At 41.8% G+C, this 21,302-nt stretch overlaps 1 protein-coding gene across 5 annotated transcripts in view; it reads right to left on the bottom strand.

The window, feature by feature from the left end:
* Window positions 1–21,302, bottom strand: part of PLXNB2 (plexin B2) — a 342,174-nt gene that overhangs the window by 75,554 nt on the left and 245,318 nt on the right. For all 5 annotated transcript variants that reach the window (XM_077474007.1, XM_077474008.1, XM_077474006.1 and 2 more), the window contains 3 exons: window positions 15,177–15,325; window positions 3,336–3,444; window positions 389–525 (listed from right to left, as the gene is read on the bottom strand). In XM_077474007.1, coding sequence (XP_077330133.1) covers window positions 389–525; window positions 3,336–3,444; window positions 15,177–15,325 — 395 coding nt within the window. The remainder of the gene's footprint in view (window positions 1–388; window positions 526–3,335; window positions 3,445–15,176; window positions 15,326–21,302) is intronic.

Consider the following 21,302-nt stretch of genomic DNA (forward strand, 5'->3'; position numbering starts at 1 on the left):
ATTTCTTTTCTCCATCCTCCCCCACATTTTTGTGTACTATGATTATCAAGCTTTGGAGGTATCCCGCCCATCAGGGTGAATCGGTCACATTTTTTACAAGTGATCGAGTACAATCATCACCTGGCCAATTGGATTCATGTTTTGTTTTTATTTTTTCATGCTTTAAGACTCTAAGCAGGGATCTCCCAACTACAGCCATCCAGCTGTTGCACAACTACACGTCCCATGAGGCTTTGTAAGACTGACAATCACAGACATGACTAGACATGATAGTATTTGTAGTTCCTTAACAATTGGAGGGCCATAGTGTAGAGATCCCTTGCTCTAAAGCATAGAATCCCAAAAATATACAGAATAAACAGATTTCTAAAATCAGTCATATACTTACACTTCACAATTGATGTCATCAAGAGTCACTCGGACATCACTTTTAGATCCGGTTTCCAACAGCTTTCCACTTATTGTTATGTATGTGCCCCCAGCAAGCACGCCTTGAGTTGGCGTTACTGAAGTAAGTTTTGGATTCTAGGGATGAAAAAAAAAAAAGATGTTTTATTTCACGTTATCTAGTGATGCAACATACAGTTTTTGATTCGGCAGTCATAAATATCATTACTGGCGTTTGTAGTACTGACACAATGCCAAAGATTTAAAGGAACCCTCAGCAAAACTAGAACATTTCCCATCACAACAGACTTCACATATGACATGCACTGGTATTTTGTTTTTGGCCACTTTGGATGGATTAGAGATTAGGTAAAGCCCCTGTGGTTTTTCTCTTACCAGGAAGATTTTCTTTCACCTATCGTAGAGTTAACAGGAAGTGAGAAAAAAAAAAACCTCTCTCCTACATAATGGAAAACCCTTATAAGACAGTTGTTACCAGAACAAGTGTCGCCACTGGAGGATTATTCTTCTATTTCTGGTTTGGCGACAACTTAAAATTTTAGATTTTCAACTAACTTTCGGTGTCAATCACTAGGAAAAAGAATGAGAGTGACCCTTCCCCTAAGATATATTGAGTGTCATGAATCATAGCTCCTAACTAACCCTCATTTGGAACCAAATCTTTCTGTCCCTTTTTCCTCCTCAGTGGTCCCTTTTTTTGCCCTGCAGTATAGACCTCTATAACATTAACTGTTTACCTGTACCAAAAGTGTTTCACTACACTAAACCTTTCAAATGACTTTTAGATTATTATATTTCTTATTTGGAAAAAAAAAACTGTATAAAAGGAAAAAATGCAGTATAGTCTCCATAAACAATGTAGCAGGGGCTACATGAAGGGCGCAGCCACCCTTCTATCCATACGCCTGGACCCTTTCAGAATGCAGGGTGCATGGATTACAATATGGGGTGGGTGGTTTTTTGAAGTACCACCAGCCGCCACGGCAATGTAGGCCTTGGATTAGCATTCAAAGACTGGAAAAAATTCACCTACCCCAGCCTGGCATTACTAGTGAATGTTTACTAGCTGTGCTGCTGGCATAAAATCATAACAACCAGGTATTGTAGCAAAACAGGAAACGGTAGATGTGGTTTGTGGTGAACTTTTGATTGCATTTGGATGCACAAAGTTTAACATGCATTGCCTTGGTTTTTATAGACTGCTGTGTTGAATTCCAACCTTGGCAATGGCACTTTTTTCCCCTGGAGAAACATGTATTCTGTGAATAACTTTGAATTTGTATAAAGCATCCTCATTAATGTATTCAATAAATGAAAGAAGAAGCAAACAGAAGCTTCTTGGAGTCCCAAAAGGGCAGATGTCAGCTTTGATCTGGAGCTACCGTGCCAGAGAGCATCAGAAATTCCACACTTCCTGTATGCACTAGGAAGAGAGCCAAGAAAAGTCGACAGCTTGTTGGTACCCCATTTGAAGCCCACACTATCCTCTGACACAAAGGAAGCACAGAGCTTAGATCGGAAGGAGCTGATGCAGTAGTGTCAGCATCAGTCTACAACTCATTTACATTGCCTCTAGTTATGATAGGAACTAGGGAAGGATCACAGAAGCTGAGCCATAAGCATCACAGACTAGGTCCTACGGCATTCTAACCTGTCATTTTCCTGAGTATTGTCACAAAGCAGAAAAGCATTGTTGTTCATCAATAAAAAGCTCATCAGGTGAAGCTTTCCATAACTATAAAATGGAATATTACACTATACTTTTATCAAATTTGCAGATAGCATTTAAACACACACACCCTTGAATACATGCCATAAAACCCAGCCCTTTGAAACTCATGACATTTTGTTGAGACTTCGTTTAGGATTGGCTAATTCAGTTATGTGGTATTTAGTGGCTCACTCTGCCAATGTAGATTGTCCATGTTTTGGCTATTATTTTGGAGACATTTCTCAATGATTTCACTTTCTCCAGACAACTGCAGTTGAGTAACTAAAAGGTCACATTCACACCAGTGTGCTGCGGTAATGAGCACATGTAACATGCTTTACATATGTCAGTGCAAAATGGTGCCATTCATTTAGTGGTACCCCAATGCACTTTTCCAGCACATCACACTACTGTGCAGCATTATGGTGCGCTGCTAAAAATCCTACATGCTTATTTTTAGTCAGTCATTTGCAGAGCATTAGGAAGCCCATTTAAACAAATGGTCTGTCTTATGGCAGGGCATGCTAGTGTTAACACACTTCAGTGGATCGGGCTTCTGCAAATGGACCCTATTTGATCCTATTCTAAGTCAGTTGGCTGACTGCTAAATGGCAATTAACAGAAAAACATTCATCCAGCAGCTGTGCTTTTAACTATGTATTAAATAGTTAAAAATAGCCTCTACTGAGAAAAATATGTGGATTGACCTGTTGAACAATGTACTTGTCTAGTGGTCTCTGGCTTCAATACGTTGAATAAACTTTCTTTTATGCATACCAAGTCCAGGTTAGTGACAAAGTAATAAAGCCACTAAACCGCCATGACAGTCAGGTTGGAAAAAAAAATTAATAAATCAGCGCTTGAATTTTTACCACAAGTTTTCCTTTAAAGAGGTTCCCTTCAGTGTAAAAAGGCCATAAGGGACAGACCGGAGGCAGGGGACATGAAGAGTCCTATATTGAAGTGCAATCAACATTTAACATGCCTTTCAGAGTCGATTGATAGTTTTCTACAAATAACACCAACATATCCTTGTTACAGGTTTTAAAAAATGAACACTACTAATAAAAGGCACATATGGTTTACACAATCATTAAGGGAAAGGAGTGCATGTCGGACTGTTTTATAACCTACTTACCTCCTTCTGAGCAGTGACTGCACCGTCTATTGCAATGAAAAATAATAATATATATTTTTTACACATTTCTCCACTGACCTGGTATGTAAATGTAAGGATGTCCGGTGACACCCCTTCCTTCCCCTTCACTTTTATCTGAATGTTTCCCGCTTTTTCACTAGTTGCTTCTCCCACCTCACATACAACCCTAAGCATAACAGAAGATAGTTAGAAATGCAACACAACAAATTTCTATACCATAATAATGGTGCACAATATAAAACATATCATTTAGTGTTAGAGAATGCCATTTTAAACAAGAGCTCAGATTAATGTTTTCTCCATGTCGCAGAACAGTATTATTCCGATTGTGCCGAGCGTTAGCCTTGTGGACACATGATCACCAACAGAGCTCTGTAAGCTCTCCAAAAACAAAAAACATGATCACTAAACAATACATTTTAAACCTAGGGCTACTCATGTGACTATATATTTCCGCTACTAAAAGATTTAACTTGGATGACCATTATCTCATTAGCTACACATTTATTGAAGGATGCTGTAAAAGTGGTGACTGCCAACATAGCAAAGAGATTTAACTGTTCTAGCCTTAGGTAGGCCATACTGTACATTACGCAAATTTCTTTCATTCAACTTTACAATGATTACTGCTTCTGGCGATAGTATAAAAAACAAGCCATCAATAAACTTAAGTACAACCAACCAGTCTGCTCATAGAGGGATCAAAATTCAGCCAATTCCTATTGAACCAGCAGAATTTTGATCCATCTATGACTGGCTTTAAGCTATCCTGCATTAAAGTGGTTGTAAACCTCAGACATTAAATATGAGCTGAGCATATCCTTCTATAGTGTGCACTTATCTTAGTTCAGGGCAGCAAGTATCATTTCTGTCTGCTTTCACCTCCTTTCTCTGTAATCGACATGAGTCGCTTCAAGCCAGTTTGCCTGACACCAAGAGGTAAAAAGGTGACAGGGGAGGGAGCTCCAGCACACAGCCTGTGATTGATAGCCTCAGCTCTGTTCCTGCATACTATGCGTAGAGGGGTGTGTTCCTTCCCTCTAATCAACTCCCAACCTCCCCTCACAGAACTCGGCAGAGTTTAACCTCAGTTTGCCGCCACCCCCTGCTTTCTGGAAGCTCAGATAAGCTGTATACAATTCTTCTCTTTAAATGGATATAGAAAAGAGAAGACTGCAGATAAACAGGTATAACTCATGTAACAGGATTTATTTAATCACCAGAGCCTAGTCGCTTCACTGGGTATATATGTAAGGGTTTATAACCACTTTATATGAACCCCCACCCCACTTGTAAAAGCAAACTGGATGGCAATAGTGTTGTATCACAACCCAAGCACCAATCATTTTCCAGTTGATTTGTCCAAACCTTCAAAAGTTGGGTATCCCTGCAGGGGACTTGACCCAGTCCTTCTCACATCAGATATTCATTTAAAAAGTATATACACTCTATTATTCTAGCATGTCGTCTTTGTTTAGCTGTATAATTCATATAAAAATGTGCAAACATTTTGGTTTTATTTGTAGATGGGACCCTAAAATGATGGTAATGAGAAAAGTAGTACAGTGTTTGCCATTGCTTTAGTGTTAGTACTGTCCAAGTCAGCCCCTCTCAACCGGTGTTCCCCCTATAGGTCTTCAGGTGTGCCGCGGGATCATGGTAAAGAAGGGCTGTCAGATGAGCCCGATCTCCCGCTGAACTGTACAACAACACTGTAAGGGTGCTCCTTCAGACTCAGCAAAGTGAGAGTGAAAGGAGGGGGGAGTGTGCTGTGCTCTCTGCTTCCCCCTACTAGGGCTGCAACTAACGATTATTTTCATAATCGATTAGTTGGCGGATTATTGTTTTGATTAATTGGTTAATAACCTTAAAAAAAAAAAAAAAAAAAAGTGGGTCAAATTGACGTTTATTTTCCACCACAGTGACAGGAAAATTTGGAAAGAATAGAAAACTTCTCGGTCAAAGGAATTTTCAGACAGTGTATGTGGTTTTTGCTCAGAAATGAAGTGAAAATTTCAAACAAAATTCTTTCATTTAGCGAATGTACAAACATTTTTCATCTGAATATTCACACCTGAAAATTGATCTGTGAGGCCAGCATAAGGCTCGGTACACACCTATGCAGTTTTTGCTTTTGATCTGTTTCTGCAGTGCCTTTTTGCTTTTTGCATTTTTTTTTGGGGAGATTAAAAACCACAAATTGCTGCAAAAACGTATTAATTTGTTTTCTGCAGCTTCTCCATTGAAGTATATTGAACCAAAAAAAGCACCTGCTTTAAAAGTCCCTGACCCTTTCCAAATATGCAGTGGCTGAAAAAAGCACAGATATGAACGTGTCCCATAGGAAACCATGGAAATGAACTGTAGTGCATTTCTGCAAAAATCACCAACAAACATATAGATGTGAACCAGGCCTAAGACGTTTAGTAACATAATGGGGTTAAAAAGACTAAAATTAGCCCTTTATAGTACAAAAAAAAAAGCAGATAATCACTACTGAATACTGAAGGGGTTCATTTTTTTACTGTGAAAGTAATATTTACAGTAGTGATTATATTTTTGTACTATAAAAGGGCTAATTTTTGTTTTTTTTGACCACATTATGTTACTGGCCGATTAATCGATTATGAAAATAGTAATCGATTCATTTCATAATCGATTAGTTGTCGATTAATCAATTAGTTGTTTCAGCCCTACCCCCTACAGTGCAGTACCAGGCTGTGTGAGGAAAGGTACTATACTAGAACTTTTTAAAGGGCTTTATACATGTGTGTACATGTGTACGCGTGTGCATTTGTGTATGTGTATACATAGGTGTGTGTACACACGTTTGTATATGTGTCTTTATGTGTGCATGCATTTGTATGTGTGTACATGTGTCCGTATGCATATGCATGTGTGTGCATTTGTCTTCTATGTGTGTATGTTACTTTTAAACTGGACCCCCCCCCCCCCCCCCCATTCCTGTACCATAAGAACGGCTTTTTTAGGGCTGGTTTGTGACAGCAGCAAGGACTGCTGCTACTCTGAAAAAAGCAATCCATGTTTAGATCGCTTTCAGAGGCATTTGGCAGGTGGTAAAGGCAATATGTTGCCTCCTTACTACCCATTTTAAGCCTGTAAATGCAACATCACAGTTCAATGCACACAGTTGCTAGGTTGCTGCAGCCCCATTCACACTGGGTATACCTTCAGCTGCAGTCACAGCATGTGTACACCCCCCCCCCCCCCCCCAGCTGCTGCCTCTGCAGCTAAAAGGGGAGCACGTGGGGGTGGTAAAAACAGCTCTATTATGTGGTTTTACCACCCCTCCAAGCACATCTGCGTGGATGTGTGCTGCGAGTAGTAAGGCAGTCAATTCATTTCAATGGGCTTCCCTACCTGCAGAAATGCAGGAAAAGAAGTCCGACCCTTTTTTTAAATTGCCGTACTAAAAGCACCCCATGGTTGCCAATTTATGGGGTACCATTAAGAATGAATGGCAACCCTAAAGAGCAGAGCATCTGTTTGTGTCAGGAAAGGGCACGATTTTGCACGTGAACCGAGTCTTGGACAGGGGTGCCTCAAGAGAGGCCTGGAAGAAATGTACAGATAATGAACGCTAACACTTTACTGATTCTCTTTTAAGCCTCATGCACACTGGACGTTTCTGGACATTTTTACAGCAGCTGTTTTTGGCTTCAGATGTTTTTTCCTACAGTCAAACTCCCCTACATGCTATCCTATGTGTTCATGCACACATAGGCTCTTAGCAGTTTTTGGCTGGGGCGTTTTTTGGCTTTAAAAACAAAACCAAACTAGTGGATTCTGAGAGGAGTTTTTTAGCTGTAAAAATGATCCAACGTCAAAAAACGCTGATAAATGCTCAAAAATGTGGCTCACAAGCGTTTAACGTTTTTGATTCATTGAATGAATTTTTTTTTTTTAAAAAAAACAACATTTTAAAAATAAAAACCTCTATTGCAAAAACGTTGAAAAACTCACTGCAAAGCTACTACCATTTTTATAACGTTATTTTAACGTCCAGTGCGCATGAGTCCTAACAGGTAAGTAAAAGTGCTTTTCATGGCTCCCTGGGAATAAACACGCAGTTAAAGTGGTGTTGCCACCAAAAAATAAAAAAGTGCTTAAAATTCTTTAAAAATGAAAAAAAAAAAAAAAAAAAAATTGTAAAAATTTTTTTTTTACTCACCTCTAAATACCCGTTGCTAGGGTCTCCCTCGCAGTCTGCCTTCTTCCTTGCCCGAGCTGATGACATCACTTCCCCTCGCGCCACACAGTCATCTGGGACCTGTCACATGTCTCAGATGACTGTGGGGTGTATCATGGGGGGGGTTAGGGGGGTTTTGTTCCCCCGCATCGCTGGACCCTGGGACAGGCAAGTATCCGATTATTAAAAGTCAGAAGCTGCAGTATTCGTAGCTGCTGACTTTTTTTTTTTTTTTTTTTTTTTTTTTTTTTAGGGGCACCCCACTTTAACATTTGCAGCGCAAACACAACCCTAAAGACTGAAATATCAAATGCCCTTAAAATGAACAGATCATAGGAAACCCTATGAAAGTATCAAGGCCTAATCACAAGCAGAACGGGCTCCACATAGTGCTCACATGATGATAAATCCAGACACTGCTGTGGATATCACATCAGCCTACAGCACACATTATCAATACTCTTATATTTCAAGTCTGGCATAAAGGAACCGAGTTAAAGTCTATTTATTACAACAAGCTCATTAAGCGCACACACTATAGTGAGAGACGGGAAATTTCCACATTTAGAGTTGCTAGTTTTCAGACTTGTGTAGCGTCTCACACCATGAAATGTTGTTAAGTTATTCCTATCAGAAATGAAGACTGCAAAAAACACAATTATTCAGGCCTTTTTCTGACACCTTTCTCACAGGATCTTACTACAAAAAAGGAAATGCCCAAATTCTACTGCTATAACATTTTAGCTACATTGACCACTTCTGGACCACCCCACACAGATATACTGCAGCAGGGTGGCCCTCCTATGCAAAATCAAGTACCTGTACACAATTTCATGCACTGGGTCTGGAGCGAGTGCCGACAACGACCTGCTCCTGCTGTGAGACACAGCAGGAGCCAACCAGCGGGTCCGACGCACCCAATGTTCGCAATTGTGCTGAGCCGAGGCAGAACAGCGGTCTGCCTATGTAAACAAGGCAGACCCCCGTTCTGTGAGAGGGGGAAGATGGAGATCTTGTGTTCCTGCTAAGCAGGATCACAGATCTCAGTCTTTCCCCAGTCAATGTATCCTCCACACAGTTATAAAGCACTCCCTAGGAGCACATTTAACCCTTTGATTGAACTTGATGGTAACCCCTTCCCTGCCAGTGTCATTAGTACAGTGACAGTGCATTTTGCTTTTAGAACTGATCACTGTATTGGTGTCACTGGTCCCTAAAAAGTGTCAGTGTCCGATTTGCCCATCGCAATCCTGATAAAAAAAAAAAAAAAAAAAATCGCTGATCACCGCCATTACTAGTAAAAACAATAAAAATTCCATAAGTATCTCACAAAAGTGTGTACACCCCTCACATTTTGGTGAATATTTTAATATAGCTTTTCATGTAACACTGAAGAAATGACACTTATTTACAATGTAAAGTAGTGAGTGTACAGCTTGTATAACAGAGTAAATTTGCTGTGCCCTTAAAATAACTCACACAGCGACATTCATGTCTAAACCACTGGCAACAAAAGTGAGTACACTCCTAAGTGAAAAGTCCAAATTGGGTCCAATCAGCCATTTTCCCTTCCCGGTGTCATGTGACTCAGTGTTACAAGGTCTTAGGTGTGAATGGGGAGCAGGTGTGTTAAATGTGGTGTTATCGCTCTCACTCTCTCATACTGGTCACTGGATGGGTTGGGGGAGGTCAGTTTGCCAGTGCACAGACCATACGCCACACTCTGCATCTCATTGGTTTGCATGCCTGTCGTCTCAGAAAGAAGCCTCTTCTAAAAATGATGCAGAGCCCTCAAAGTTTGCTGAAGACAAGCAGACTAAGGACATGGATTACTGGAATGATGTCCTGTGGTCTGATGATACCAAGATAAAAACTTATTTGGTTTAGATAGAGTCAGATTTGGGAGTGTCATGATCTGGGGACGCATGAGTGCTTCTGACACTGGGGAGCTACAGTTCATTGAGGGAATCATAAATGCCAACATGTACTGTGACATACTGAAGAAGAGCATGATCCCCTCCATTCGGAGACTGGGCCGCATACCTCCAAGACAACCACTGCCTTGCTAAAGAAGCTGAGGGTAAAGGTGATAGACTAGTCAAGCATGTCTCCAGACCTAAACCCCATTAAGCATCTGTGGGGCATCCTCAACTGGAAGGTGGAGAAGCACAAGGTCTCTAACATCCACCAGCTCCGTGATGTCATCATGGAGGAGTGGAAGAGGACTACAGTAGCAACCTATGAATCTCTGGTGAACTCCATGCCCAACAGGGTAAAGGCAGTGCTGGAAAATAATGGTGGCCACACAAAATATTGACACTTTGGATATTTTCACTTAGGGGTGTACTCACTTTTGTTGCCAGCGGTTTAGACATTAATGGCTGTGTGTTGAGTTATTTTGAGCAAATTTACAGTTATACAAGCTGTACACTCACTACTTTACATTGTTGCAAAGTGTAATTTTCTCAGTGTTGTCACATGAAAAAGATATAATAAAATATTTACAAAAATGTGAGAGGTGTACTTTTCTATAGTCACAGTTGTAGACGCTATAACTTTTGCGCAAACCAATCAATATACGCTTACTGGATTTTTTTTTTAACCAAAAATATGTAATACATATTGGCCTAAATTGAAGAAGAAATTTGATTTTGTAGATTTGTTTTATTTGGTATAATTTATAGCAGAAAAAAAAAAAATCGTTTGTTTAAAATTCTCAGTTTTTTTGTTTATAGTGCAAAAAATAAAAAATGAAGAGGTGATCAAATACCACCAAAAGAAAGCTCTATTTGTGGGGAAAAAAAAGGATGTAAATTGCATTAGGGTACAGCATCGTATGACCATGCAATTGTCAGGTAAATCAACGCAGTGCCATTTCGCAAAAAATGGCCTGGTCATGAAGGGGTAAAACCTTACGGGAGTGACGTGGTTAAAGAGAAGCACATTTTACACAAGGAAATTGGTGCAAAGCATTACATGTTTTTGTTGGTCTCTGGACCAAAACTTTTGAGGATCACACATTAAAACCACTTCAATACTGGACACTTTACCCCCTTCCTGCCCAGGTCAATTTTCAACGTCGCACTTTGAATGAAAATTGCGCGGTCATGCAACACTATACCCATAAAAAAAGCATTATTTTTTTTTACACAAATAGAGCTTTCTTTTGGCTGTGTTTAACCGTTTGGCGCCCGCCCTATAGCCGAAAGACGGCTACAGAGCGGACGCTAACTGCCGGGAGGCCGTCCTCCTGTTTACTTCCCATCTGTGCCACATATTAGTGCCATCTGTCATCAGTACCACATATTAGTGCCATTTGTCATCAGTGTCAGGTGTCATTGTCATGGTGTTCCAGGGCGTTCAAAAGTGTAATAGGTAGTCAACAAGTATGTGTAATTTCTGCTCCTAGAACACCTGATGGCGCTCCCTGCATGTTGGGTCTCTCTAAGTGGCCAGGCTGTGAAAAAGTCCTACACATGTGGTATTGTAATACCCAGGAGGAGTAGCAAAATTTTTTTGGGGGTGTCATTTGTGGTATACACATGCTATGCGAGAGAAATAACCTATTACAATGACAATTTTGTGGAAAAAAATTAAAAAATCTTAATTTGCAAAGAATTGTGGGAAAATATGACACCATCAAAAATCTCACCATGCCTCTTACTAAATACCTTGGGATGTCTACTTTCCAAAAAGGGGTCATTTGGGGGGTATTTGTACTTTCCTGGTTTGTTCAGGTCGCAAGAAGTGAGATAGACCACCAGTACCATCAGATGTGATCAATTTTGTGCGATTCGCACCACAGCTTGTAGACTCTCTAACTTTCACAAAGACCAAATAATATCCACTAATTTGGGTTATTTTTACCAAAGATATGTAGCAGTATAAATTGTGGCCAAAATTTAAGAAAAATTTATAATTTGCAGAATTTTGTCACAGAAACAAAGATGTGTTTTTTTTAAAAATTTTCTGTCTATTTTTCATTTATAGCGCAAAAAATAAAAACCCCAGAGGTGATCAAATACCACCAAAATAAAGCTCTATTAATGGGGAAAAAAAGAAACTTCATTTGGGTACAGTGTTTCATGACTGAGTAATTGTCATTCAAAGTGTGAGAGCACCGAAAGCCGAAAATTGGTCTGGGCAGGAAGGGTGTTTAAGTGCCCAGTAGGCAAGTGGTTAATCACCGCTGTGTTTTTATTTTTTTGCTAAATGAAAAAAAATTAAAAAAAAGACCGAAAATCTTGAAAAGAAAATGTGTTTTTCTTAGTCTCGGTTATAAATTTTTGCATATAAAATACTCTTCATAAATTTATAGCCCCTTTCACACGGGACAGATCAGTAATGATCCGCCCCGTGATGATCCGCTTGCTCAGCGGGAATCGCTCCGTTGTCCCCGCTGAGCCGGCGGATAACAGGGCGGTCTCCGCACACTGTGCAGGGACCACCCTGTCAGCTCTCCGCACTCCTCTATGGGGGATCGGATGAGCACGGACCGTCTGTCCGTGTTCATCCGATCCGCTCTGCAGATGGAGAGAAAAATAGGATTTTCCTCCATCTGCAGAATCGGACAATTGCGGAGGCGGACGATATCGGGTGTCTGCGGATGTTCATCCGCAGACACCCGCTATCCCATAGGAATCCATGTATGTCCGTATTTCATTCGCAAACATGTGTGAAAGGGGCCCAAGTCAAAATCTATACTGTTACATTTCCTTGGTGAAACTAACCCAAATCTGTGTTTTTTATTTCATTTGTAGGAAAGTTATAGAGTCCACAAACTATGGTATTTACAGTATATGTGAAAAATCAATCCTCATGTACTGACTAAAATAAGAAAATCTTGCGAGCTATCTACTGGAATAAAAAAATTATATGGACAGCTGCTGGCAATAATCATGTCCCATGTAGCCGTGTGTGTGCATAAAAATCTAAAAAATGTGTCGTGCAATCTATATAGTATACTGCTATTACAGCAGTGATAAGTGACAAAAATAGTGAAAATAAAGTGCTCTAGTGTAACAAACTGTGATGCACTGACCATATATCACATGCATCAGTGCAACGTAAATATAAAGTCCTTATCAACCATAAATAAGTAAATATATTGATTGAAGTGATCAAAACGTGTTGAGGTGTCCACTCTCTGGTGCTCTCCCCTTAGGTAATAGCCGCTCACCCCTGAGCATGTGACCACACATTTTAGGGCTCTTTTACACGGGACGGATCCGTGATGAGCCGCCACATGGATAACCACTTGCTCAGCGGGGATCGCTCCATCGATCCCCACTGAGCAGGAAGATGACAGGTCTGTCTCTGCACACTGTGCAAGGACGGACCTGTCAGAGTGCCACTCTCCCCTATGGGAGATCGGGTGACGACAGACCGCACAGTCAGTCATCACCCGATCCAATGACTGATAGAAAAGTAGGTTTTTCCTCAGTCACACTTTTTCGGAACGCAGCGGGTCGGATGTCAGCGGACATGTCACCACCGACATCCGACGCTCCATAGATCTCTATGGAGCATCCGTTCAGGTCCGCCTGAATAACTGACAGGCGGACCTGAACGGAGCGGTAGTGTGAAAGAGCCCTTAAGCTCGGTCAAAACACTCATATGAATCATCTGTGGATTCTATAACTGCAAGATCCTGGGCTTCTTCGGGAAGATGCGTCATATCCCTGTTTTCAATAAGCGTTGGGGAGGGGACAGGATGGTGTAGGAGACAGCTGGCCTGTCTCATAGTGGAGGAACCTACAACATCAACACGTTCACAACATTTTAGGCTTTGAACAGCGCGGTGCACTGACGCACCAGACCCATGCGAGTACCCAGCATTGGGGCTTTTTTTGTACAATAAATTTGTGATTTAAAAATGATATCACACTATCGAGTCTTCTTTCCTAGTTTATATATGAAGAAACAACGTTATTGAGCAGCCCAGGATCCCGCAGTTATCATAGAATCCAGAGGTGATTCATATGCATGTTTTGATTGAGCTTAAATGTGAGGTTTTAAACTATGTTTTAATACTAAACTTACTTGTATTCGCTCTCCCTGTCCAAGAAAAAAATGTTAGGCCTGATATTAGGCATTTGGACCCTTGACCGCAGTGGGCTTTTGCTGCTCTAAAACTGCACCATTCCAGCACAGAAAAAGTGAATAAAAAAAAAAATCCCCTTTAAATCAAGTGTTTTTTTGTTTTTGAGCCACATATCAATTTTCTTTCCTAGGTGACCAGGGATGAAAATGCATGCAAAAAGGATTATTTGTTGCATTCAATTTTAACAGCGCATTAAGAACTACATGCTGCATTCAACACACGGACCAAATGTCTCTTTTTAAGGCTGACCTGTCTGCATGCTCAGATGAGGGATGATAGCTCTGTGTACTTTTTCAGTAAAACAATCATCCAATAAAATCCTCACAAGCCCAACACCACCTTTATCATATGGCAGTTCTTTGTTATCAGCACTGAGCTTAGGTAGGAAAATGGACAGCCATACAACCTAGAGGCCAGTACACACTGCAAGGTTGTTGTTTTTTTTAATGTAAGCCAGTGGCTTAAATGGGAAAAAAAACCTGACAGACCGATGTACCAACACAAGCGATGTTTGTGTGGTGATCTACCTCGTCTGTGCTATTAGCTGTGAGAGCTGTTTTGGATGATGGTTTTCCACCTTGTTCATTCAACAAAAGCTGGTCATTAGACCAGATTCTGTCTGGCAGACTGTACACACTGGCCCAGAAAGAGAAACGGGGGGGGGGGGGGGGGGAACAAACACACCACCCTGGTAGATACCTGGGGCTGTACAACAACTGAAGAGTGAAGTAGCACACTAAAATTTAAAACAAGACCTTTATTACATTATTGTGTTAGAACTCGTAGGTCTATATGACCATCACAATTAGTTGCAACCATAACATGCAGTTGTCATAAAACAACAAACATACATTAATAAAAAGATTATTCCCATTGATGCACAAAGGTTTCAGCCCACTGTTGCTTCATCAGGGAAACCATGGAAGCATCACAAAAGAATTAAGTGGCAAAATAGTATGTCTGCTGAAATCTGGAAGGGCAACTCCCTAGATCTCACTGACATTGGCAAGAGGCAGCATTTTAAAATGTAAAGAGCATTCTTAGAAAGTTTGTTTTTCTAATTAGTAGGGGTCAAATCAATGTTAGTTTTCAACCACAGTGACAGGAAAATTTGAAGGAGCAGGATGAGAAATATTTATTGAATGAACTTCTAACAGTGTATGTGGTTTTCGTTCCATGAAGTCCATTTATTTACCTACAAAATACATCTTCGTAGGCAGCAACTTGGCAAGCTGCACTTTACCAGTGTAAGAGGTACAAAGCAAAGGTTGTTTTTATTAAGCAACAAAATGGATGGCAACAATGAAATTTAGGTCTCCGATGTGGCACAAACTCACACCTATGGCATTTCCCAAATGATATGATTCACAGCACAGTGTTGTAGAGTGATTATGCATCCTAAAACATTTCTCATGAGAGTGATGGTTATCAACCCACTCAAAATAGGGGCCTCAATAAGAGTACCATATCCAGAAATGTCTTGTGATTTTTGTAATTTTTTGAAATGTGCAACATTGATATTATAAACATGTGAATTCATTGCCCTCTAAAGAAAGAATATAAATCATTTGTTGAAAAAATGTACCTGGTAGAAACGGCATACATGTTAGGCCGGAATGTGCAATCCACACCTGCTACCAAAATGTTTTCTATATCCTCCGATTTTACACCCAAATTAGAGCCTATTATAGTCAGCAATATGCCTCCATTCACAGGTGCAGCTTTTGGCTGAAACTAAAAATGAAGAAAACAATTAGAGAGAGACAAATAAAAAAACACAGGCTAAATTAATGTAATTTCATCACTAGCAGACAGCCACATCAAATTCTAAGTTCTGGTTCCAAAATCACACATACACCAAGAAACAGAACCAACAGCTCCTTCCCAGACATACTGTACATAGCAAAATTCTGCATTTAATAAAACTGATTCACATTCTGTGTACATTTGTCTGTCAATATTCATATTGATCACCATTTGGGATATGTCAGGTGGCAATGATAGTTTCTCAAAATTTCAGACATGTTTTAAAACGCTTGCCAAGAGAGCTTCAGCCTACTAAATTCTGTCTATTTTCTACATGCTGCCTCAAGCGCAAAGCAGGCTTAGCTTTTTCTCCTGAGATAAGTATTTTTTCTCAGCAACATGTTTGCTTGGAAGTTGATTGCCATCTTAATGTTATATTCACCCGGCAGAACCATAAAAGTCATTGTTTTACAAAATGAAGGTCTGGATGGCTAAGAGAAAGTTAAAATGAGGCAACACAAACTGACACTGTACCCCTGGGCAGGTATTGGGTTTTCTGAATGTCTAGGCTATGGTGCCAACTTGCTCTCTGATCCACAGTATGCCTGGCCAAGAAGCAAAAACATGACTGCAACTGCTGTGGGGCCCAATATGGTCTAGCTACACTGTGACTTGTGCAAGTAGCAATAACTATTGGGAAATATAATTTGAATAATAATTAAGAAAAATGTATATGTAGTTCAGGAACTTCTAAAAGATTGCTATGAAAACAAGACCTATGACTAGAGCTATTGCCTTTAAGACTGTGGGCCACTTAATATAGTGTCACATGGCCCTGAACCGAAGACTCTATTGCAATGGGAAGATAATGAAAATTGGTAAAAAAAAAAGCCTAATATACCAAAAAACACGATGTCAAAAACAAAATATTAATTTTTGCTGACACTAAAGCCTCATGCACACTGGACTTTATAAAAACTCCAGTAGCTTTAACTGTAGAATTCGTTTTTCAGTGTCTTTGCAGTAGCGTTTTGTTTTAGCTTTTATCAGTTAGAGCATTTTTACAGCTGAAAATCCTCTTAAAACCAATAGTTCTGTTTTTTTTTTTTTCCCTAAGCCAAAAAATGCTCATAACAGCCTATGTGTGCATGGACACATAGGATAACATGCAGGGGAGTTTATTGACTGCAGAAAAAATGTCTGAGAACACCAGCTGTAAAAACATCCAGTGTGCATGAGGCCTAAAGAACAAAATCTATGGCTTGTGGGGAACAAGTGTAGAAAAGAGTAAATTTTTTTTTTACTCTGATATTAAGTGTAAACATTTAACCTCGTTCCACAGATTCAATCCATACATAAATGTCATGGTACTTGATCTGAGAAAAGCTATATTTACTTACATATGTTGTAGGGCAATGTCAAATTCACAATGACTGACATTTATCATACCAGCATTAAGTAAAAAAATCTTTTAAGATAATCGAAGGACATTTTATTGATCCACAAGGCAATTGAAAAGCATCAAACAGCATGCCGATTGTGGTGGTATGCAACATACTGAAGACTTCTAACCACTGCTGATGAAGATAATCATTTATATATTGTACTAGCTCCGCTTGCTGATGAGTACAGTAAGGCTCGGTTCACACAGTACGCGGCACCACTTGCAGCGCCGCGACCTGCCGCGACCTCAGCGGCGACTTGCAAAACGACTTCTGTATTTTGCAGTAGGGAATCATGTTTTTCTGTGTCCCCCCGATTTATTCTTTTCTGTACACCAGAAAGAGGAAATATCTCCAAAAGGATGGTAAGGTTCTCCTTTAGACAGATCTCATTGCAAGTGTCCCTAATTAGAAGATTTTCCTCCTATTCCAGTGACAACCCAAATTGTGTTTTCCTTCATTTTCAGTACTGGTCTGCAGACAGGGCTTCTAATCCCTCGCCACAGAAGATATAGGTTTTAGATACACCAACTTGCCAAAAACACAAAGCTTCTGTCAACTACTTAAAATGGTCATATAAGCAATACAAGTTTGAATTATAATAAAAAGAGGTAAATTATGCAAACATTTTGTAGATATCCGCCAAGATTTTGATTGCCATAACATTTGGGGAGCTTCTCCCAACTGAAAGTGAGCGAAATTCCCTTCTGGACTTTTTTCACCAGAAAAAAATGTCCCTGTTAGAAGATTTCCCCTATATGCCTTTTCTCAAGACAATTCAACATTTTGGGGTTTACTTTTCTTTTAGTTACAGGAGCACCGTCACGTGCCATCCATATGAGGAGTGTGGCCGCCCCCCCCCCCCCAAGCTGGTTACCAAAAAAATAAAATAAAAATAAAAGCCCCGTTAAAAAAACCCCCCCACAAAACTAAAAGGTCCTGCAAGTGCACTCAACGGGCGCAGTGCACTATGGGTAGCATAAGCGCAACATCTATGCCAGACATGTCCAAAATGCGCCCCGTGGGCCAATCGCGGCCAGCGTTCCTGGTTTTGAAAGGCATGCCTGGTAATTTGGACATGTATATCTTTTGTGGCTCACAACGAATCCCCGAGTGTCGGGAGTCACAAAAGATATACATGCTGACTGCCTTGGAGGGGACAGGCAAGAAGCGGGACGAGTGCCGTACATACAGGTGAATTTCATGTTTGCACGGCGGACCTCTGTAATACGAAGTCCCATCTCCTGCGTTGCGATTGGACAACTGTTCTTTCCATCATAGGAGGTGGGACAGTATTAAAGAGGCCGCCAAGAAAACAGATTCTCCTGTAATCTGTTGCCGCTCGTCCTGCCCCCTCCCTGGCTGCAGATGGGCATCAATCAGGCTGCACTGATGGCAATGGTGGGGCTGCATATGGTCACTGACCCTTATTTTGCTTCACAGTTCTTTATTTAAAATTTCTGTTTTCTCCTGAAACTTCCCTCTTAAAGAGGAGGTAAACTCTAGCTCATTATTTATTACTTACCACAGATTGAAGCCCCTGAAGCCATCTTAGTCTCCCCCTCCGGCCGCTGACATGTCATCCCGGAGTTACTGCCAGGTATCACAGCTCCGGCGCTGTGAGCCATGACGACGTCACTCCCGTGCATGCGCACGGGAGATGCCAGTAACGGCACGTAGATGAATGCAGTGGCACATAGGTGTCATTGCGTCAGTTTGCTCTAGAGCGCGATTGCTCCAATGTCATCAGCACATGCAGGGGACGGGGGGATATCTCCTAAACCGTGCAGGTTTGGGAGCTATCTTGGTTAGCTCTAGGTAAACCTTAATATAGGCTTATCTGTAGCATAATGTTTAAAATATAGGATTTTTTTGTACTCACCTTAAAATCCTTTTTTCTGCAATTCACCGACACACAGCTCCTCTCTGTAACTAAATTGGTTGTATAGCCTGCCATTAGGAGAACTAGGCAAAATTGTTACACAATACACAGAACTTCTAATCCCGCCCCGGGGGGCGGACCCTGTGCTATCAACCTTCCTCACTGCTCCCAGTAGCTTCAGTACGTCAACAAGCAGTATAACGTAGAAAAAAGGAGGGGTGGGTGCTGTGTCGGTCAGTGAATTACAGAGGAAAGGATTTTATGGCGAGTACAAAAATCCTATTTTCTCTTATATTCACCGACAGACACAGCTCCTCTCTGTAACTGTAATGGGACATCCCCAAGCAGTGCCAAACAAGGGGTGGGAAAAAACAGCATAAAAAACTTCATCCACCATGGCAAGTGGGAAATAGTGAAACTAAACCCACAAAAAAACAGCAGTGTGTGGAAAACCTCCACCATATAACCGGGAATCCTCAACAGGAGTGATCCCCAAAACCGCAATATTGCGGAAGTAATGCAACAGTGCATTTAACAAAAAACAGTACTGCGTTTTTTTAAATAAAAAAAACAGGAAAAAACTCAATTGCAACCACACGGCCGCCTGCAAAACTTTGCGGCCAAAACAAGCATCAGCCGATGCACTGACATCTACCTTGCAGAACTTGGTAAACGTATAGACGGACGACCAGGTCGCAGCCTTACACACCTGAGCGGCAGACGCTTGGTGTCGGAAGACCCTAGACGTTCCGATCGCTCTTGTAGAGTGAGTCGTGACTGGAAAGGGGGCACCTGCCCCTTCAAGGCGTAGGCTTGGACTACAATCTGTCTGATCCACCTGGAAATGGTGGCCGACGAGACTGCCATGCCTTTTAGGACCAGCCACCGAAACAAACAGTGAGTCTGACATCCGAAAGGGAGCTGTGACAGACAAGTACACCTTCAGAGCCCTAACCACATCGAGAGCATGAAGGGCCACCTCCTTGGGGTGCTTTGGCTTAGGACACAATGATGGTAATACAATGTCCTCATTGATATGAAAAGCCGAAACCACCTTTGGTAGAAAGGACGGTTGCAGACGCAACACCACCTTATCCCTGTGGATGACCAGATAAGGCGACTTGAAGGACAAGGCCGCCAATTTCGAAACCCTCCTGGCCGATATGATGGCCACTAGAAAGACCACCTTCTATGAAATGGTCAACAGGGGAATCTCCCTGATCTTCTCAAACGGTGGCTTCTGAAGCGCCGACGACACCAGGTTCAAATCCCATGGGGATAACTGAGGACGCACCGGAGGGACTACATGTCGTACCCCCTGAACAAAGGTACTCACTAATGAGTGAGACGCTAGGGGTCGCTGAGAAAAAAAAAAGACAACCAGGGCTGAAATTTTCCCCTTAATGGTACTCAATGCCAATTTCTGGTCCACTCCATGCTGAAGAAACAGCAGGATCCTCGATATAGAAAAGGAGCGCGGATGCCATCCTTTTTCCTCACACATGGAGATGTAGGCCTTCCAGGTATGATGGTATATCTTCTGTGAAGAAGATTTCCGTGCCCTCAGCATAGTTGGAATCACTGAGTCCGACAGACCCCAGTTCCTCAGCATCTGGCTCTCAATAGCCATGCTGTTAAAGCCAGCGATGGTAAAGACGGGTGAAAGATTGGACCTTGAGATAGGAGGTCCTCTCCCAATGGCAGTCGCCAGGAAGCACCAGGTCTGCGTACCAGGGCCGCTGAGGCCAATCTGGGGCAACCAGGATTACAGGATCGGCTTCCACTCTGCGAAGTAGACGTGGCAACAGTTTTAGTGGAGGAAAGGCGTATATCAGTTGGTACTGATCCCACGGCGCCACAAGCGCGTCTGCCCACAGATCCCTCGTCCTGGACAACAATCTTGGCACATTCCGATTGAGATGGGAGGCCAAGAGATCCACCTCTGGTGTGCCCCATTTCAGGCACAGCAGCTGGAATATCTCTGGATGCAATGCCCATTCTCCTGGGTCCAGCATCTGACTCCTCAGGTAGTCTGCCTGCCTATTTTCCACCCCTGGGATGTAAATGGCTGACAGGGCCGGAAACGTGTCGCTCTGCCCACCGAAGTATGTGAGTGACCTCCCGAGCTGTGGCTGAGCTTCTTGTTCCCCCTTGGTGATTTATGTACATCACAGCTGTGGCGTTGTCTGACTGTATCCTGGTCGGACCCAGTTGAAGACACGTCGACCACGTGTGGAGGCACAGCCTGATCGCTCTCAATTTGAGCAGATTGATCGCCAACTTGGATTCTTCCATCGACCAGAGGCCCTGAGCCGACTGAATGCCCATCACTCCAGCCCCAGCCGGACAGACTGGCGTCCGTAGTGATCACCGTCCAGTTCAGAGGAAGAAACGATTTTCCGTACTGAATCACCGGGGACCTTAAACACCAGATCCGGGAATCCCTGACTGGTTGGCTCACCTGGATCTGCCGATCCAGGGACAACGGAGATTTGTCCCATTTTGTCAATATCTCCTTCTGCAGGACTTTGGTGTGGAACTGGGCATAAGGTACTGCCTCGAAGGAGGCCACCATGAGCCCCAGCACTTGCATGCAAAAGCGGAGCGATGACCACTTGCGGTTCATCAGCAGATTGACCGC

The sequence above is a fragment of the Lithobates pipiens genome, unplaced genomic scaffold (genome assembly GCF_037356315.1).
Source record: "Lithobates pipiens isolate NorthernLeopardFrog02 unplaced genomic scaffold, aLitPip1_a1.2 Scaffold_8, whole genome shotgun sequence".
Taxonomy (NCBI): Eukaryota; Metazoa; Chordata; class Amphibia; order Anura; family Ranidae; genus Lithobates; species Lithobates pipiens.